The 21,126-nt window shown below is 41.4% G+C and overlaps 2 protein-coding genes across 2 annotated transcripts; one reads left to right on the top strand and one right to left on the bottom strand.

Annotated features, from left to right (window-relative positions):
• Positions 1-645: 645 nt before the first annotated feature.
• Positions 646-3,277, bottom strand: LOC306713899 (troponin I, slow skeletal muscle-like). The gene is made up of 7 exons (XM_079183745.1): positions 3,206-3,277; positions 2,445-2,489; positions 1,987-2,028; positions 1,663-1,794; positions 1,480-1,569; positions 1,206-1,388; positions 646-1,089 (listed from the first exon to the last, which is right to left on the bottom strand). The coding sequence occupies exons 2-7, from the start codon at positions 2,466-2,468 to the stop codon at positions 988-990; spliced, it is 573 nt and encodes a 190-aa protein (XP_079039871.1). The 5' UTR covers positions 2,469-2,489; positions 3,206-3,277; the 3' UTR covers positions 646-987.
• A 4,309-nt stretch (positions 3,278-7,586) lies between these two features.
• st8sia1 (ST8 alpha-N-acetyl-neuraminide alpha-2,8-sialyltransferase 1) lies at positions 7,587-15,814 on the top strand. Its single transcript, XM_079183470.1, has 5 exons — positions 7,587-8,142; positions 9,131-9,275; positions 13,464-13,573; positions 14,239-14,331; positions 14,969-15,814. Exons 1-5 carry the CDS (start codon positions 7,964-7,966, stop codon positions 15,447-15,449), a joined length of 1,008 nt encoding a protein of 335 aa, XP_079039596.1. The 5' UTR covers positions 7,587-7,963; the 3' UTR covers positions 15,450-15,814.
• Positions 15,815-21,126: the final 5,312 nt, after the last annotated feature.

Below are 21,126 nucleotides of genomic sequence, written 5' to 3'. Positions count from 1 at the left end.
ATAAAAGCATACAATACACCAACTGAAGCTATTGTTGGTGTTGCTGTCATACTTCAAATAACAATGGCTGGGTGACAACAGACAGTCGACGCACACAGACAGAAGAAGCACATGCATGCATGCAATGTGTGAGACAACAATGCCAGAGGGTTTCGCTTTCCATGGCTTGGAGTTATGGACGACAGCATCATGGCTAAGTTCCAGAGTCTGAGATTCAATTCATGTCTCCTGTGGTTTATTTCTATCGTCTAAAAATATAACTTATCAAGAAGTACTGAAGCAGCAGTAGTTCTTTTAAACTTCTAACGTTTTTCATTCGAATGGACACCATTTTTCTTTGTTCAAAATGTGTAACAATCTGGAAAAAGTAACCGTCTTCCTCATTATTTATGACTTGCGATTGTCATTTAAATTTAGTTTTACTTTCAATATTCTTTCTCTTCTTTTATGGCTGTGTCTGCAAGATCTATATTTAAACATTATGAGGTTGAATTTAGATAGGTGACATCTGTTGCGCCCTCTTCTCTTGATGTATCGTCTTCCTTTTTAATCCATCATGAGTTAAGCTGCTTTCCATCATCTTAACGTGCCGCACATAAACCGACAGGTGCCAGTAAAATAAAACATGATAAAGTCAAGTATGGATATGGAACGTTAAAGACTAAAACTTTATTCAAATCCATTTTAATTGTCTAAAGATGGCGTAACAAAACAACAATAATGTACTTTTGTAAAAAACAACAAAACAATGGGTTTCTACTCATTCTACACTTTCTTTGGGTGCTTTGAGTCATTGCACAGAAAATGGCCATCTAGCAAATGGAGGCACAGCAAATGTACTAGTGGTTATACATGCTTATGACATGCTTATGATTCCTACAGCTTTCAAGTCCCTTAGCCTTCTTATAACTATTCCATACTTCTGTCTAGACTACTTTCCCTTTCCCTGTTATCGTCAAGCAGCTTCATCGTTTGCAGGACTCCTCATCACTGCGCTCCTCCGGCTGTATCGAACATCTTCTTGCGGCCCTCCATGCCTGACATGGCCTCCACGTTCTTACGCCAGTCGCCCACTTCAGAAGTGAGCACCTGGGGTTAAACAGGAACAAAGAGAAAACATCATCTCCCTGAGACAAGTTTCTGTTTTTTTCCGACACACTGGGAAAACCTGCAGGCTTAATGTTTGGTAGTCTGGAAACCAGTACCTTGTCCGTTTTACCGTCCTCCTTCTTTACAGACTTGAGGTTGGATCTGAGGTCCATGGAGCCCTTGTGTTTGGAGCCCAGGAGAGCTCTCATCATCTCATCTGCGGACACCCTCACCTTCCTCAGGGCAGGCTTTTTGAACTTGCCTCCAAGGTCCTGTATCTTCAGCTTCAGCTCATGGATCTAAAACATACGAAAGAAAATGAAATGAACTTTTTTTAAAGATGTGAATTAGCTAATACTGAAGCACTGAGTAAGGAGAGTGTTCACTTACATCTTTGTTGTGTTTGCCCACTTTGGATTCAGAGTCATATCGCTCCTCGTCCACAACTTCAATTTTTGTATGAAGCTGCTTGCATATTTTCTGAGGAGAGTTTTAAACATATCACTCAAACATGGACATACATTCCCTTCTGTAGAAAAAAGCTGTTCTTTTTTTATGGTGTGTGACCCTTACTTGTAGTTCGTCCAGTGATAAACCAGACAGTTGCAAAGGGGGCAAATGTTCTCCTATATAACGCACTTTCTCCTCCTCCCTCTCCTGCCTCTCCCTCTCCAAATCCTCACAGGCTCTTGTGAGGAGAAGCATCTGATAGGACAAAACAGATACCAATTTAAAACGTTGGTCTATTCATGTGAAAGTACTCAACAGAAACCAAGTTGCCACAGTAAATTTACAACATTATATGTCAAAAGGTGGTACGTATATACAGTATCACAATATCTTGTGGCAATACAGCAGGTTGGTGTACGTCAAACAAAAGAGTTTATCACAACTCACCTTGAGAGACAGCTTGCGAGAAGCTGTAATCTTCGACTTCGGCTGTGGAGAAAGAGATTTTAAATGGGCACATATACCAAGAATGAACACAATTAAAAGTACATCTTGCACTATAATATAAACTTTCGAAAATCTAGTTTTTGAGGACTTCTATTTTGGAATCACTCTGAGAGGTTGCTGCTAGCTCACCAGCAGTGATGATACATGCCAAGTCCATCAGCTGCTCCGTATACAGTAAAAACACGTATATGGAAAGTCAAATACGCCACCACTTACTGCAGGCGCATGTCAAAAGATAATGTTTTATTATTAGGATGAGGTCAAGGGGAAAGCTCTCATTGATGCTGATAACAACTCCGGGCCAGATAAGCACTGGCTGATCTTTGCCATGTGCAACAGGACAACGTGTCCCCTCTCCATACATGGAGGATTAACACTGTGGAATATAGCCTGCTCACCTTTTCCCCTTTGGTATAATTCATCGCTCTGGGTCTGTCGGGATGCTGAAACCCAAAACGGGGACAAATGAGTGTGACGATGCCATATGCCAATAGGTTTATATGACAACATGAAGACTCTTTTATCTATTTCAATAGTAAGCAAAGCAGTCAATGAAATAAATATGAACAATGACATTAGCATTCAGGGATTTCATTTGATACACATGAGAGAAACAGATGTTAGTACAGTTTAGGGGTAATATGTCACCCCAGTGCATCACAATGTAATTTGACCCATCAAGGCGCCACATGGAAAACAGTCCTCACCCTTTGACAAGAGGATTAAAGCAAGGACATGGCGAGAACAATTCCCTCTACTATATTCAGCATCTTTATTTCACTGGGACTACTGACACCTCGACAGATTTGTTATAAAGCTCTCGATCAAACAAAACGGACAGAACCGTGACAGCTGTAGTATACAAGTAGAAGATCTGGAAATTCAAATATTCTCATTAAGCTGACATATATTTTACAAAACATCTAGCAATTAGATAATACGCTTGACAAATAAAGGCTTTGCCACTGTAAAACTGTTAAAACACTGTCTATAATAACAGCTCTGCCGGACAAACTCAGTCAGACTTTAACGTACGTAAACAAGAACAAAGAAAATTACAAATCATTTTACAAAATTCTAATTTAAACCACACAAAATGTGAGGAATTCACTGAAAGACCGAAAGACTTAAAACGCACTATAAAGCAATGGTGTTTTACCTGCAAATGGGTGTCTATAAAGATGTAGAGAGTCAAACAGTGGCCGCTGGAGACAATGGGCAGCTTTTTATGTGAGCCCTGCGGACAGCAGATGTAACGTCTGGTCCCAAGAATGTGCTGGCACGAGACCAAGCATGAAATATCACCTCCCCTGACACTGCAACAACACCAGGGGAGGGTAATAATAAGTCATGAGCATAACCTTAATGGTATCGTTTAGATATTGACTCCTGTAGCGCGAAACAATCATGCATATCGACGGGCTGTATCTTTCATATTTAAGAGTAAAGGAAATGTTTGAAATCTTATTTCCTTTCTTGCCAAGAGTTGATGAACATACAGCTGGAGCCAGAAGCTGGTTAGCTTAGCTTAGCTTAGCATAAAGACTGGAAGCAGGGGGAAACAGCTAATGAACATGTGAGTACAAAAACCAAAGTGTAAAAATAATACATTCATCATTTTAAGGGAGGTTATGTGCAGGACTATTTCTTGGGTAGGACCAGTGGTTATAGGCAACTAGCTGTCACGTTGACTTTGTTTTTGTAGTAATTAAACAAACAAGATAAAACATGTTAATTAGTGAGCTTTAGATGGGCTGGTACATTGGTTTTGCTACCTTTGGTCAGAGCTGTTTCCCCCTTTTTCTAGTCTTTAAGGCTAATGTTAAGATAAATTAGCTGGCTGCTCATTATGGCTTCGTACTTGAGAATGCTATCTTATCATCCAACACTTGGCAAGAAAGAAAAGTATATATATATATATATATATATATATATATATATATATATATATATATATATATACTTTGCTTTGAACAAAACATGGCATTTAGGTAATCACATTCATGACTTAGAAGTAAGAAGAATAGTGACTCATACATCGGAAAGAGTTCAAACTAAGTAGCATTTTATGAGTACAATACACACCCAGATAACAGGCATAGCAAAATTACAACCGTATTCTAAGAATAGGTCACACCCCTCTCCCATCACAGGCTGCTTTTAACTATTGACGCACAACATTAGATTTAAAGAAACAATTCATTCAAACTAAATGTTTCTGGGTATTTAGTCAAACATGTTCTCCTGTACAAAGGTTAATACGTGTACATTACCACTGATTCATCCAAGGGGCAAGTGTAGTCAAGGTTAAATAGCAGGAATTCTTTTTCTAATGAGAAATGGTTGAAAATCTGCGAAACTAATTACATCAGCCGTAGCTGTACATATTAGCATGCTACCATGCTAAACTAAGTCACTGCAGTTGACTTTGACTCTTTGTCCTGTGTGTTTGTATTTACATCTGCTGTCAACAATTTCTTGGCCTGACTTTATCAAGATTTCAGAGCTAATCCTGGCCTGAGCTCTGACACTTTCTTACAAATCACTTCACCCCGAAGCATCAAGTTGCTCTCCTTTAAAGCATAAAGCTGATGCAAGTGCTGAGGTGTTATTGGTAAACGGGGCATTAGCGACAAGGACATCTTCGGAAGAGTCAAAAGTCGACGCTGAGCCTTTGTTATTTGTGAGTTGTGAAGGCTTCTCGGCAAATAGAGACCAGGGTGAAAAGGAAGAAGATTTATCTGCAGTATATTAAATATCTCATTCCTTTTGTCATGTCCCCCCATAGACAGATCTAATATATGGTTGTAAATTACTCGTAAAAAATATGTAATTATAAAATGTGTGCTATAAATGTTGAAAAGAGAGAGGCACATTTAATATAGACTATATAAATACTCATATTAGGTATCACGATTTCATTTTATTAATTATTCATATCCCAAAATATCTTCTTTGTCAATGCGCCAGGCTTCAAAATATACAGACACAGTATTGTACACGTATAATAGGTCTGTGTATTGAAATTATAATCATGAAATTCATCCATATTCTCTTTGGAAATAATGCGATAAGAAAGGTAGACATGCCCCCTGACAAACAATCTCACAATAGGTGCATGTATTCCCTAATTTCCCAGGGCACACTTGCAGATATATAATCTGTTTAACATTTGCAATCAAAGTTGCTGTTAAATGCAACAGTGTGAAACACTGAGCGGCGTGGGTTCCTGCCACTAATACCAGAGGAGGAACTGAGCTTAAGAAGAGACAACGCCTCGGTGAGCAATGAGGGCCAATGAAAGGAGCAAGACGCGGGGGACAACAAATGTTCTGTCATAATTTTTTATTTTTTCGTGATCCTCAGCAGGTGGGAGCTCTATTTCTGCTGCAACCCAACGCCGCTCTGTCTCCACACAGACACACACAAAGTAAAACACGGGGAGGCTTTGGGTAGCAGGGAAGGGCTTGTTATGCACTTTCTACTATCATTAGGTAGGTGACAGCTCAATGTGTCGCCCCGTAAATAACAGTTTGACTCATTTTGAACCTTTGGGGTGGAAAGAAAGAAAAGGGAACATTTGCTACAGCTGCATTATTCTGGGCCAATAGTTTTACTATTGATACTCTAAGTATGTTTTGACTGGTAATGGAGTATTTCTAAACTGCAGCTAACTTTCATTTGAGTAAAGGATGTGAATACCTCTTGATATTTGTCAATGCTGTCCATCTTACTGTACCTCTGCACCCCTGTCTGTCTCCTCACACGTTCTGGATCTTGTGCAGGCCTCTGTAGAGGCACCGTTGTCCAGACACAGGGCGGAGGCAGCAGCTGACGCAGGACTTCAGCCAAGTGGCCTGCCATGACATCCCTCTGCCCGCTGTTCTGACCTTGACGCTGCCGCTTGTGAAGAACTTTTAACTGCATTTAACCCGTATGAAAGGTGCCATACAAATAAAGTTTGATTGTTGTCAATTTATTTTGAAGTAGCATTCCTACCCGTTCTTATTTTCATTTAGTGTAATTCTGTTGAATTCAGCCTAGTTTTTTTAGGTCTTTCTACATGCTTCCTACCTCTTCTGCACAAGCTTTACATTGATGTTTATCTGAACATTTAGGGGATATAAGTGGATGCTTTTTAACATGAAGTGAATGCTTTTGTGTACCTGTCATGTCTTTTATTTGAGAACTGTATTTTTAATGTGCAGAAAAAAAAAAAATCGGCAATTCCCATGACACTTTTCTCCTTTGAGACATTAAGAACAACAACAAAATGTTTTACTTTAAATGCCTTTTTTTAATGGAACATAAGGCAACATTCAGTACAGACTTTGTCCACAGGAGGGGAGCAGAGGTTTATTTTACACATCGCTGCGGCTACTTGTGTGCAGGAAACAGCGGCTCAATCAATCATCTTAAAGCCTTTTTCCTTCAGTGCAGACAAAGTCCAGCAGGGGGCGGCAACGCTTCACACCACAGATCTCAGCGGGAGGCCCTCATTAGCACATTCACTTTCAGCCGCCAGTGTCAAGCTACCGGGAATGAAAACAGGACAATGAAGCAAGACTTTCAAAATAATACCAATGCTAACACGCTGTTTAGTTATAGCAAATTGAAGTAACTGTTTATCTGCAGTGGGAAAATTAACAGTTTGTAATTGTCTGAGAGTTCAACCCCCCAAAAAGCCTATTTTAAGTATGATACTGAGGTGTCCCTTTAGTTGTAGACAGTTTATGAAAACGTTTATTTGAAAAAAGGAAATAAGGAAAATAATTTAAACAAAAATGAAAGGACTCAAAACATAACCCAGTAGGCCAGTTTGTTAATCTATCCATGCTTTTTGCACAAAAGAGGCTAGATGCATTAGCAAACACATGCATTAGTGTATCCTCTACTTTATAAAGATCTATTTAAATCAATTGTTGTTGAACAAGTATTTGTAAAAGCAGTTGAATTTGAACTTGTGTCTTCAGTAACTATTCAAGATGGCACATTTACCTCCCATACTCCTTATTTCCATTATCAGCTGGTGTGGATGCTGAAATGTAGCTTTAGCCTCAAACCTTTAGCATAATATAGCATCCTGTGCACATCTGACCAACAAGTCAGCAGGAGACACGTTTTTAATTATGTTGAGAGAGATTTAGTGTTAGCATAGGCTTACGCTAGCTAGTCTACACGAGGAGGATACATGTGTTACTGTGTTCTCTGTTTGCGTGCTTTTATTTTGAAGGGCGACCATTTCTGGCCAACTTGAAGCGCCTCAAAGCGCACAAGGAGCACTTTGTCTGAGCGGAGGGGGGTGTTGACAGGAGAAAGAGGGAGAGGTGGGGGAGACTGAATTGGACTGGCCCGGTTCGCTTGCACCGCAGACCCTGCAGCAGGACGAAGACAGCGGAGACCCCGAGGACAAGAGAAAGAGGATCAACGTGGACCGCATCGGGGTAGGGGGGTGGGCCCTTTTGGATTGGGATACAGGGGGACACCGGGCGGGGAGGGGGGTCCGCATGATTCCTTACAACCAGGCTGTAATGATGGTGGAGATGCACCGAGATCAGTGCGGCGGATTCCTGCAGAGCCCGACACACTGCACCACAGCCCCGCAACCGAGTGTGAGCTGCTGCAGGGTTAGACGCTCCTGCTTCTCCCCATCAGAGCCTCACCAACGTAATCCGGTTTTCCAGACCGAAGCTTGACCCCCAACAACCGGGTAACCGCCTACCTTGCGAGCTCCATTCATACTCCACCCCGTCTGGGTTGAATGAGACGGGGATTTGCAGCGGGACGGAGAGACCAGCTTTGAACCAGCTCCGAACCAGCTCCGAACCAGCTTTGAGTCTGCGTTCTACTGCACCGGTTTTGATTTGCATGCACCGGTTGTTTTGATCCGTGCAATAGACAAGAGGAGGTGGGGAAGATGTTGGTGCGATGCTACCGGGGCAAGCTGTCGGTGTGGGCCGCTATGTGCGTGCTGGTGCTCTGCTGGTTCTACGTGTTCCCCGTCGACAGACTCCCACGCGACAAAGAGATAGTGGAAGAGGTGCTGAGGCAGGGGCAAGTATGGCAGAAGAACCAGACGGGCATCGATTTATACAGGTTCGTCTCAGGTCTCCGATTTCTGTCTATTGGTTTAAAGCAGTGTTTCCCAAACTATGGCCCGGTGCCCCCAGCTGTCCCTATGGCGGGCTCTCAGAAAATTGATTATATTTCCCTTTTTGTTTATGTTTTTTTTTTTTTAACCTTGCATCCACTTTAGAGCACACTAAAGGTAAATAATGCAAATCTATAATAATTTATATTAAGCAGCAAACATAGGGGTTCTAGGGACTAATTATTGTCACTGAGTGTCTGTGGTCTGACCTCCTTTGTCTGCATTGGAAGACCCTGAACATATGGGCACAATGTCAATATGATGAGACTGTATATCTAATGGAAAGTGGTTGATATTAGTCTTTCATAAAATAACCCAATCTTTCAAAAATAACAACTGTTATTCTACCAAAAACATTCTTAAAGCGTTGTATCTGTCAAAGCTTTGTGTGATATACAGGAACATTACAGTAATACCAAAAAGAGATAACATATGATATGTTATCTCTCACTCTATATCTACTACCACAAACGCTGTGTGGGTCTTTCATTTAGACAGTGACGCTGATTTTGTCTAAGTTTAAATTCTTATTCAGTGGAGAATATGAGAATATTCTCCTGGGCAAAACCGGTTAGGATAATGAGAGACGGTGACACCTGCAGAGCAGCGGACAGGGAGGTTGTGATGCTCACTTGGAGACGTGGTTTTAAAGCCTGACAGCTGTAAAGACCCCTGTTTGGTCATGAAATATTTAACATATTTCATGAGCCTGTCACTGAATCTCGTGATGATTTCCTCTGTTATACAGCACTGGGCCATACTCTAGTTCTTGTCCTGTCATATTAATACACATCTTACTGCGTATCTCTATGCAAATAATGAATCAATTATTACAGCCTGTTTTTTTTACCAGTCACAACTGTCTTGTTGAATCCAACTCTCCGGAGATCTCCACAGACTAGTTTTATTATTTCCCACATCCTCTCTACACAGGAAGTTGCTGACAAAGTGCTGCGATCCGCGGAGGATGTTTGCAGTGACCAAGGAGAACTCGCCGATGGGCAAGGTCCTGTGGTACGATGGCGAGTTTTACCACTCGCACACTGTCAACAACGAGACTTACCCACTCCTTGTGAAGGTATGTTAATAGAAAAAGATTACTCAGAGATGCAGATGTGTTCTTGAAAAGGAACTAAGACCAGATTAAATTCAGTCTGGTCTAATGGAAATGGATTTCTCTCCCACTCAGCACAATACAACACTGTTGTGGGGACTGTGGGTTTTAACTTGGCTCCTTATTGGTCCATAATAGAGGCAGGAAGGGGGGGGGGGGGGGGCTTCTGAAGGAGAGAGGGTTACTGGTACACTCTAAATAATTTCACCGTAAAATAACGGTAACTTACTGGCAGCAGGGACGCCAGTAATTTTCTGTTTTTTTACGGTCAAGCTACCATAATTACTTTTACGTATCCTACCGTATACTGGATTACGGTATGTGATAGTAGGATAACTGGGTTTTACGGTGATTTTACAGTATATGTCAGAATGTTACCGTTTATTTACAAAGGGTAATACAACCCAATAGTTTTGCATTTAATTTCCAACAAATAAAAGAATAACAATAGACTATCAATACATAATTGTTGCAGTTTAATACATGTTCTCAAGACAAATAATAAAGGGACATTTGTATTACATCACAAAATTCACAATGTACTGCATGTTTAGAAGAAAATAAATAAAATCCTTAATGACCAGCTTAACTGAACTTGTGAGGATAACCTCAGACTAGTAGCGCCAAGATCAAAAAGTGGCTGATGGTATGCTGCTGTTGTTCAGTGGTAGGTAACTATCCCTGGAGTGGTATGCTGTTGTTCAGTGGTAGGTAACTATCCTTGGAGTGGTATGCTGCTGTTCAGTGGTAGGTAACTATCCCTGTAGTGGTATGCTGCTGTTCAGTGGTAGGTAACTATCCCTGTAGTGGTATGCTGCTGTTCAGTGGTAGGTAACTATCCCTGGAGTGGTATGCTGCTGTTCAGTGGTAGGTAACTATCCCTGGAGTGGTATGCTGCTGTTCAGTGGTAGGTAACTATCCCTGGAGTGGTATGCTGCTGTTCAGTGGTAGGTACCTAGACGCAGTGTCAGTTCACAGCCAGAATGAAAGATACTCCATCTTACTCTTTCACTTTTACATTAATCGCCGCGATATGCATCTTTTTTTCTGTTTCTGTAGTTACATGATATGTTACAACTGGAAAGGTGTGTGCTCAACAGGATACGTCTTGTCCTGTTGTTTTTCAACTTCGGTATGATCGAGTTTGAAGCATGTGTAAAAACTGGAGGAGGCTGTTCTTCAAGTGTCTCCCTCCCAAGTTGTTTCCTCTTTCCTTTCCATTTAGAGGCTTTACTATTGTACATTATGTATGGGCTATTTTTACATGGCTTCGTGCCTGTGTGTGGGTGCGCATGTGGTTGAGGGTGTTTGTATCACGGTGAAAAAATAAAAAGAGAACCTCTGGTGTAGGTGCTGTTGCCGTGGTTTTTGTATCCAGGGGCAATCCACCTCACTAATAATGAAGATTGGATTCCTATTACTGATGCCACAGATTTGCAGTCTAATATCCTGGTTGGTAAATGCGATGAATATGTGACCCTAATTTGCAGGCGTGAGCTGTGCATGTTCATTCATGAGGGATGGGGGAGGTGAGAAAAAAGGAGAATATGAAGTGTGTGTGTGTGTGTGTGTGCGTGTGTGTGTGTGTGTGTGCAGTGGGTCTTTAGACCCAGAATGTAATGTAACTGTTATATTGCAGGTTTTTATTGCTAATATATGTTTATGCTCTCAATTCAGAATACATTGGTTCATTTCAATTAGAGCTAATACAATGCTAAAGATTTCCAGTCTTGAAGATTTGCTTCTTTTTCTGTTTAATATGATTGTAAGCTAAATATTTTTGCTGGCTTGACAAAACAAATCAATCGCCTGTTCATGGCATTTTATTGACAAAAATCTTTAATTGATTAATAGAGAAAATAATCGACACAATAATTGCTGATGAAAAGGATCGTTAATTGTGGCCCTAATCCATATTTTACACGTCTTTTAAGGGGTTTTGAGGGGTTTTATCCGCTGTGGTGATATCTGCCAGCAATCCAGTTTAGATCAAGTAAAAAAACAACAGCAATGTGTCTTCCCAGAAGCAATGTCCTGGTTTATTAATCTACATTATTAAGGCCGTGGTAGAATCAATGATTCTCAGAGAATGAATCAGACGATGGCTAGACCTCCCGAGAGAAAATGAGGAGGTGTTTTATTGTGAGTTGGGTGAACTAACCTTTTTCTAATGGCCTGTATTGTTGCCAGGTGTGTGTGTGTGTGTGTGTGTGTGTGTGTGTGTGTGTGTGTGTGTGTGTGTGTGTGTGTGTGTGTGTGTGTGTGTGTGTGTGTGTGTGTGTGTGTGTGTGTGTGTGTGTGTGTGTGTGTGTGTGTGTGTGTGTCCCAGAAGGAAGGTAACTAATAGTTAGGTGGGATGGACAAAGCACAAGCTCTCGCACACATGTATTCTCTGCCCTCTCAACTACCAGTGCTGTGATTGCAGGTTAGAACACAGACAGACAGCCGCACTACACTAAGCTGCCAACACCCACAGTATCTGGGCATCTGCCAGGGAATGTGGCAATTAGGGCTTTTGACAGTTAATTGCTGGTTGGTTCAATGGCTCAAACGGGGCATCCACACATTCGGTTCACTGGACTGTAGAGTAGATTCCTATGATTTCTTCTTCTAGTATCGAAACAAGTTTGACAATTTCCCTGAAAAATCAGTGAATTTTGACAAAATAATTGTCATCATGGTCACATGAATACATTATGACTTCTGGCTTGTTCCGTCAGACCAAAACAAGAATTGTGAGAGGTATTGTTTTAATCAATTTCTGACATGTTATGGACAAATACATTAATGGTAGGAATAATCAATAAATGATAGTTAACAACCAAAACTAAAATATGTCAATAACTTTCCAGAAATTGCTGGACCATGTGCTACTGTAATAAGTGTCCCCCCTCTCAAATTTTAAGCCCAACTTGCTGGTTCCCCTCCCCTGCTAGATGTGCTGTTAGCAGGGTATTGTCCTCTGACTCAACCCCCTGTCACGGTCTAAAAGAGCCCCTGAGGCAAGAAGAGATGTGTGTGCCCTTTTGTGTGTATGTGTGTGTGTTTGTGTTCTTAAGTGTGTGCACTCCAGGGGTAATAATGAGCACAATTGTTTCCGCCATCTCACTTAATCCATGCCTCAGACTTAAATGCAGCCAAAGCAAAGAGAGAGGACATTTTTGGCTCTTGCTTCATGAAGCGTGTTATTTCAGTGTTCTCTGTAGCAGCTTTAATAAGATCTCATACAAGGATTTACTCGAAATGATGATAGGGCAGCGATTCCCATCCCAGGGGTTACTTGTACCCTAGTCTGACTCACCGGATGTAGACTGTGGGTATAAGTCTGCTATTAAGTATGAATCCACATATCAGCTAATAGAGGAGTCTAAACATGATGAATAAACACTTCTACTAGCTAACATATGGATAAACAGTTTAAATAAGTAGCTAGTAATTATTGAAAAGGGCTGAATGGATAAACAAACTAAATGTAACGTGAAAAAGAAACACAGATTTGGTTATAACGGAAGATTAGCAGAAGAGATAACAATTTTTAGAAAGTGTTTGTTTGTTTCCATTGTTGACATTTGTTTTCTCTGAAAAATAATGTGGGAACGTTAATCTCAAAGTACACATTTATTGAGCTGTTTTTGGCCCTTTCCCACATCCAGTTCATTTTTTTTGTTTACAGGGATGAGAAAAGAGTTTTTTTACTTGGCAGTACATCCTTTTTCTTTACAGATGTGTTTATGTTTCCTCTGTATTTTTCATTGAATCATTTCACCATAAAATATAGACTTTACTCTTGGCCAGAAACGGAATCTGATTCATACGCTGTATGACCTCGACTTGGTTTTATCCACTTCCTCACTTCCTATTTCCATGCTGGTTTGTCCATCAGCACACAAGGCTGTGAAGGGAAATTATCAGAAGGCCAAGGTCCTGTGCACACATTTTACTTTTATAGCACTTTAAAAGGTACGCAAAGGCACTTTACATGGTAAAAATAGGAAACAATAAAAGCAGTTACAACATGAACAAAAGAGTTGACGTTACAAAACTCGACCTGGAATATTTGCTTTTGTGCACGTGTGTCGGTGGCTTTGTGTGTTCATGTTCCGGGTGCTTTTGTGTGCGCGCTGACAGAGCTGCATGTCTCCCTCTGACCAGGACAACCCTCTGCAGCTGCCGCTGAAGAAGTGTGCAGTGGTGGGCAACGGGGGCATTCTCCGGCACAGCAAATGTGGACGGGACATTGACCAGGCCGACTTCATCCTTCGGTGAGAAACAAGGGACTCTGCGGGGCTGCGAGTGCCCGCGTGGGCATCGTATACGAGGATAGGAGGCATAAAGCAGAATAAAACCATATGGTGGGGCAAAATAAAAGGAGCGCACCAAAGAGAGAAATGAATGACTCGAACAGAACGCTCTTTCAGAGCACCAGGAAGGTGATGCTGTTGATAAACAGCCCCATGTATACAAATACAGTTTTATTCAAATTATAGTAAAAAAAAAAAGAGAAAAGGCAGCAAGGCAGCATCTTTCTTCAACAGCTTGCATGCTGTTCATGCCGCATGCCCTTCAATGGGTGTTGATTGACTTCTTAAACTGTGCATTATCTTTTATTACTGCATTTCCTCTAAATTATCATTATTGCGGAAGTTGAAGCGCTGTTTGTTGGTTAGAGAGAGAGAAAGTAAGTGAACGTTGTTGAAATGTGTTGATTTGATAAAGATAAGTATCCATCACTGGGTTTTATTACAAAGGGACATTGTCACTCCAGTTATTGAAGATTAAAAACATGACAACCGCTTCTCAGCCATGTCATTCCACTTTTAACGTCTCCTCCGGCGTCGTCTAATCATGAGTAATCCAATCTAATCAGAAGGTAATGACTTAAATACATTGTTTTGTTCAATAAAGCATGTGTGTTTTGTTCATTTAGGTGCAACCTCCCACCACTGTCAAAGGAATACGTGGAGGATGTGGGAACCAGAACTCACCTGGTCACCGCCAACCCCAGCATCATAGAGAAAAGGTGATCAGTCAGAATCAATAAAACATGCATCACGTATAAAGAGACATTCATCACTTTCAGACGAGAGGACACGTAAGCACGGCGTAGGTGTGAGCGTCCTAGCATGCTAATGGCTTACGTTGTGGCATCAGTGTGGTGATGTCAGGAGATGTACAGTGAGTCATACGTTTTTTAAAAAACAACAATTCAAACTTCATATGGCACTTAAGAAGCCGAGTTTACAAATAGCTTTTCAAGAAGGATTGAATGGAAATTGAAATATGCATTAGCGAGCATATTTCAACAACAAGACAATTCAAAGTGCTTTACATGAGACATGAAAAGGCATTATAAAAATACACACATGCATAGGATTAAAAGAGTGAAATAAAATAATAATTCCCTCTCCGACTGAACTCTAAACTGTAAAACATCTGTTTCCGCAAAACATGTAATGTTTAACTTAGTCTTTAGTGAGTGGGTAAGTGCCTGGATCCCCCATTGTGTTTCTGTAGTGGTACCGCAAAGGAAACTCATTTCCTCTCTAGACAGGACGAAAGGGAACAGACAGCTCTACAGATGAGTCAACCGGTCGTCAGGTCATGAGTGACACCACATGCACAATAACTCCCGCTCTCTCTCTTTATCCGTCTCTCAGATTTCAGAACCTCCTGTGGTCGAGAAAAGTTTTTGTGGACAGTATGAAGGTCTACGGCTCCAGCTACATCTACATGCCAGCGTTCTCCATGAAGACGGGCACCGACCCGTCACTGCGGGCGTATTACGCCCTGGCGGACACCTCCTCCAACCTCACCATGCTCTTTGCCAACCCCGAATTCCTGCGCACGGTGGGGAAATTCTGGAAAGCCCGCGGCGTGCACGCCAGACGCCTCTCCACGGGGCTCTTCCTGGTCAGCCTGGCCCTGGGGCTGTGCGAGGAGGTGACGGCCTACGGCTTCTGGCCGTTTTCCGTCGGCCTGGACGAGCAGCCGGTCAGCCACCATTACTACGACAACATCCTGCCCTACAAGTGGTTCCACGCCATGCCCGAGGAGTTTGTCCAGCTTTGGCACCTGCACAGAAGCGGCACGCTGCGCATGAGAGTGGGAGGCTGCCCCTCTCCGAAAGGAGGGAGTTAGAGCCTCCTGATGAGTGAAGCGAGAGCGGCCAGTGAGTGGGCTGCAGGAAGCAGATGAAAACATTTGGATTGTGAAGCGGCGGAAAGTTGTCGCTGTGACAAAAAAAAAAATGGGTGCGCGTATTTGCCTTGGAGGAACCTCGGTACTGCATCTGTGTCCATACACACTCCTGGTGTCCCGCCAGCTAATCCCTAATTAACATGAGAATGTCCTCCACCCAGACCAGCTGCACCAGGGACAGGATACACACTTGCAGCCCAACACACACACAGTACCAAATCTTGCCAAGTCTCTTTCCCTCGTTTCTGAAAGTGTGTGTGTGTGTGCGTGTGTGTGCATGGGTGTTTGTTTGTGGTAGGCCTCAGCCGGAGCTGAAAATGTGTGGGTTTGGGTGGGCGGGGGATGTTTTTTTTGTATGCTGACTACTGTATCTGAGTGACATATGGGGCAGCTGGACCAAACCCCCCTCGGGGGCCGGGGGACAGAAGGAGTGGAGGACCAGGGGGAATAATAAACGGCACTGAAAGACTGGCGAAATACCAGGAACAAGGGAGAGATAATGGTATCCTGGTACCTAGTAGCTTGAATAGGACCGAAATTTAATGGAGGGAAAGAAAAAAGACTTGCAGGGGGGGGGGGGGGTGAAAGCGGGTCTGGTATGTGTATGAAAGGATTTTTCTCTCTGCTTTTCTTCAACCGAGCGCTTGATTGGCACTCTGTGGTTCCAAATAGAGCTTTAGTTCAAAGCAGGAGCCATCAGAAATGGAGTCTTAAGTCCTATGTACACCAGAATGTTGATCCAAGTTGCATTTTATCCCTCTCACTGAAAAGGGGAAATGAGTACACCCTGGTGTCCACATTGTTTTGGTTTGCCAAATGTGATTTTCAGGATTAGTGTGAATTTTTTTTTCTTTCTCAGTCAATCAGTGGCCACGAAGAGAAGGCACAACACCTTTTCAACATATGTAATCAGAAATGAACATTTATTTTTTTTTGCGAACAAACCTCACACGTATGTACCTCGTTTCAAAGTGGACATCATCACCGACGGACTATTTGGTACGATTCACTCCCAAGAAGGCTCCCAAGCCATCTCTTGGTGTCTGTACTATACTTGCCAAGTGCCGAGCCAAGGGAACAGTGGCCTCTTTGATACCCACTCCAGCACTGTCCTTGTGCTCTAGAATGGCACGACACTGATATAAAGAGAGGAAGTGGCAGAAAGACAGACTGGATGTCACAAAGTGGAATTTTAGTGGTTGACTTTTTTTTCGTGCACACAAGGAAAAAAAACAACTCGCTCATGTAGAAGCCAACACGACAGACACGGAAGTTGTTTCGTTTTCTATACTTGCCGGCCTTGCAGATGGAAAACTTGATTTGCAAATTGTTTCTTTTTTGTAACATGTTATTTAAGAGTGATGAATGTGACCGTGCCATATTGTCGATAAGGATCACTCTGCATGGAAAGTGCATGGAGTGTACCACAATCCTTGAAAATACTCCTCGGACTTAAAGGTACAGAACATGTGTATAGTGTAGTGCTTTATGCTTTTATTTTACTCATTGTCTGTAAAGCTGAATAAGGTCCAGTGCCTTTTGAGACGTATTATTAAGGCAAAAAAGGAGGATTCAAACGAGGGATATTTCTAATGCTGACCATGCTCTTGACTCTGCGGATCAATCGATATGTGATAGTGACCTCTGACATTGTGTGAAATTAACTTAAAGAGAGCTACATACTGCTGGACCAAGTTAATGAAGAGAAACTAAATCAAATCATTTCAAGTCCAGATGCCCATGTGGCTCTCCGCTCTACACTTTGACCCATTCGTTTTACTTATTGTGTTTCTTATTTGCACCTTTTATTAGTTTCTCTCCTTCCCAGTATTGTGAATGAGTGAGATGTGACATTTTGAGTAAGCATGGTTTTTTAAACTTGTATGTGTTTTTAGTACACAGTTGTTTTTTTTATCTTTTTCCATTCCGTTCTGATCCGAGTCCTCATTCCGTCCTATCAGAATCTGATTTTTATCAAAAGGGAGATTAATCTGTCATGTAGATATTGGTCTGTTAGTGCATTGGCCAATTAGTTTTAGATCTCCAAGCGTTCTTTAAAAGTATACTTTTTCCAAAAGTTACTTCTGGTCCAAATAAACGACAGTTGTTGCCAACAGCAAACATCTGAATCGTTGACGCTGCGCTCTACATCCTGCGCGGCTCACGTATCTGTGCGACTTGTAAGTTTCATCTTTAAAACTCTGAAGTGACCATCATTCATTTTGAACAGTTTCTATATTGATCGAGCGTGGAAGAACATGCGAGACCAATATCACCAGCCAGAGAAGCATGTCATCAATGATGTTTTTATTTTTTACATTCCAATCCCAGGTTTCATGTCGACTGGTTGAACACGGCAACGTGTGCTCTGCAGTTGCGTAACCATGCTTGCGTTTTATCATATATTGTCGATATCAAATTTTCAAGAAAATGAATAGAGATTTTGCCACATCATGAGAAATGCACTTATTCGCTTTCTTGCTAACAGTCGGATGAGAAGATTGATACGCTCTGTGCGAATGGTAAATATGCAGCATCAGCCAGTTAGCTTAGCTTAGCCTAAAGACAGGAAACGGGGAAACAGCTAGCCTACCAACACCTCCAAAAGCTCACTAGTTATCATTTGTGAGTTTACCTTGGAATTTACATTAGAAGCGAGATGGCCGCAGAAATATTTTTCATGTAGGTTCCAGGGAAAGAAATCAGCAGATTCACTGATTTTATTTGGGGCGGGAATTCTGGCTGCAGTGAAACCACCGAGCTCATAGCCACACTGCGAGCCTTGATCAATCCTTAATGATGAGTAATCATTAATCATTTGTAAGTAAGATAATTAATAAGTTCAGAAAACGCTAACTGTTTCCCTCTGTTTCCTTGCTCTTCCTTCATATTTAGCATAGCAGACATGAACATAATAATGTTCTTGTTCTTCAAAGCTGCGAGCATTGACATGAGGTCATCGGAAGAAAATGAAGCGGAACATACCTGAAGGAAATAGAGGATGGCTCGTACACAATGGCAGCACTGTCTATTTTCTTGGACACATTTTAGGGTGACCAATTTGGTGTCATGAGTCTTGTCACGGAAAGGCCAAATGTTTGATCCCCGTAGCGGCCACGTTATCGGCTACAGTGTCCATAAGCAAGGCATGCGTGATTTATGAAACCTGCCACTGTGTTCTCGCCAAACGATTAGTTCTGTATCCTTATTTCCCCTCGTGATGATGTCTTCTACTGTTTGGTGGAAAAACAGCAAGTTCATGCTGAGTGTGTTTAACACAGCAGAGTTCTCACATGTAGAGTTTGTTTCTGTCATGTCTTCATGTGTGAGGACATGCATCACAAATGACCACCTTAATATGAAGTGGGTCAAATAGTAAATGCAGATAAATGTTGGTGTTTGTTTGAATCTGATGAAACTACTGAATGTTCAGAGTTAAAGCTGCTATATGAGGGATTTTAATGTGATGAATTGTTTTTATTCTACCACTGGGGGCGCCAAAGTCATTCATTCAAATTCTTCACAGAGCTTTAAAAAAGAGAAAAGATTTTAAGTTACACGATATGATGATTTTTCGAAACGTTAATTGACGCATTTTCGTTTGTGTTTTTTTTTAATTAGATTCAAACAAATACGAAAAATAATTTGTAAAGGCTGTTTGACTCATTTGTTATTAATACCGGACCAGAGGGCTCAACTTTCCTACATATTTAAATATTTGATGTTATGCCAAGCTTGGTTATTTTAAATAACAGTTGTAAATGTGCTTTATTTACCTTGACTGCCTGAATTTGTTACATTAAAAAACAAAAAATCTTCTTGTTTGCGCAACCCTGACTGTCACCTCCCCTGCTCATTCATGTCATCTGATGTGAACAACCCCTGCCTGAGCATGTTAAAATAAATCAGAAGTACACTTCAAAATGGACTAAACCGACTGTATGTGTCACCTGGATTAAACTGTGAAGGATAAATAAGAAAAAAAGTAATGAAATCATCCATATCAAAGGCAAACACTGGTATCCAATAAAAGAAGGAAAATGAAAAATATGCATCTCAGCTGTGTAGTTTCCTTTCACGTGATGTTGGAGAGCCACATGGTCACGGCTCTGCTCATTTTTAGGGAATAAGTGTTGTTTTATAGCCCAATATGAATGTGAAACAGAAGACAAATGTATTTTTCTCATGAGATGTGCATGTCTTTTTCTAGGCTCTTTGTCCTGTGCTTTCCCCTTGCACAGAAATGTTGACCCTCGCATCGTTTGTTTAGTGGTTATGAATATTTCTGCTCATGGGAAATTGCGTCAGTGAAACCCTCTGCTGGCCACAGCCCTGTCTGTGTGGCCTGTTTTCAGGGCCACACATTTTTGAAAGAAGTGTCAGCAGAAGCTACACAGCTGTTTCCTGCTGCACCGTTCAGCTGTTTCTGCACACAGCTGTTTTTTAAGGATCAAGGCTGTCTGAAGTGGTGAGCTGGATCATATTAAGGATGATATTCAATTAATGAGTGTATTTGTAGGCTGCTACATGCAATAAGTCCTGCATTATATGTAAATGGTCAATTCCACCTTTAGAGAATGATACGTTTTCTTTTTACCCAGGATTAGACAGGTGCATGTGCAGTTTGACAGTGTGGTGAAAGGTGCAGATTAACTTGTGCAATATTATTAGTAAAATACCATATTTAGGGAGGCTTGCAGCATGGCATTACAGATTGCAGTGTTGGCCGGTCTGTCGGTCCACACAGTAGATCCACCACTTTGGTCCAGTCTGAAATATATCACCGGACTTTCAACCCGAAGTGTTGTTGAATTATTTTGAAGGTAAATTTATGATGTTATTTCGGCACTTGTGTTACGTCGTTTGCATTTTACTTAGTTTACGTTTAGTTAACTAAGTGGTGCGTCATAGTTTGATGCCAAACTGGGACGATTAACATGGTAATCATAAACTCTAAAGCACCAGCATTGTCATTGTCAGTTATTTGACATTTTCAAATAAAACCTTAAGAATTGGCAAAATAGGAGCTTCATGCTCTTACAACTATGTATAATTGTCTGTGTGGAAATATGAGTGTGGCAGTCTGAAAACAGACATGCCTCACTTTTTCTCCGCTTGCCAAGTCTATGTCTTATGTCTATTTATGGCACTACGGCAACCTACCCATAGAAAGCAGCAAATGACAACTTGAGTGGGATTAAGAAACTCTCCGTCTCCCTTGCATGCACATCGTCTCTGCTCTATTCAAGCATATGATAGCAACTCAGGACATGGATGAGGGTTATTGCCTTTTTGTCAGCTCAAAAATCTACTAATTCACATCACATGAACCCGAATACAAGCTTTTGTGTACATTTACAGTGAACATGCTATAGGATGTGTTGGTTTTGTTCAGTTACACTCAAATCTAAGATAGACAATTGTGAATCTCTTATTGACTTCAATTATTTTTATTTCGTTTTCTTGGTTAATTCCGGTCACAGACGTGGTAAATAACAAATATGGAGCTCCAGTGTGCTCGTGTTCTGCTCTGCTATGAGTGGTGACTGGGAAATAAACACTATTTTTGATGACCAGATCACCTCCTTTAAGTCTATAATGAAAGACTCAGCAACTG

This window comes from Pholis gunnellus, assembly GCF_910591455.1.
Source record: "Pholis gunnellus genome assembly, chromosome: 22".
Classification (NCBI taxonomy): Eukaryota; Metazoa; Chordata; class Actinopteri; order Perciformes; family Pholidae; genus Pholis; species Pholis gunnellus.
Note: the sequence above shows the minus strand (reverse complement) of the source record. Positions and strands in the feature narration are given on the sequence as shown.

Bases quoted from the DNA above. Each gene is read 5' to 3' on its own strand.
- LOC306713899 (XM_079183745.1), bottom strand. From the start codon at position 2,468: ATGAATTATACCAAAGGGGAAAAG. The intron at 1,795-1,986 runs GTGAGTTGTGAT...TTGTCCTATCAG, and splicing joins CTCGCAAGCTGTCTCTCAAG to ATGCTTCTCCTCACAAGAGC. The intron at 1,090-1,205 runs GTACTGGTTTCC...GTTTAACCCCAG, and splicing joins AGGACGGTAAAACGGACAAG to GTGCTCACTTCTGAAGTGGG.
- st8sia1 (XM_079183470.1), top strand. From the start codon at position 7,964: ATGTTGGTGCGATGCTACCGGGGCAAGCTGTCGGTGTGGGCCGCTATG. The intron at 9,276-13,463 runs GTATGTTAATAG...CCCTCTGACCAG, and splicing joins CTTACCCACTCCTTGTGAAG to GACAACCCTCTGCAGCTGCC. The intron at 14,332-14,968 runs GTGATCAGTCAG...TCCGTCTCTCAG, and splicing joins CCCAGCATCATAGAGAAAAG to ATTTCAGAACCTCCTGTGGT.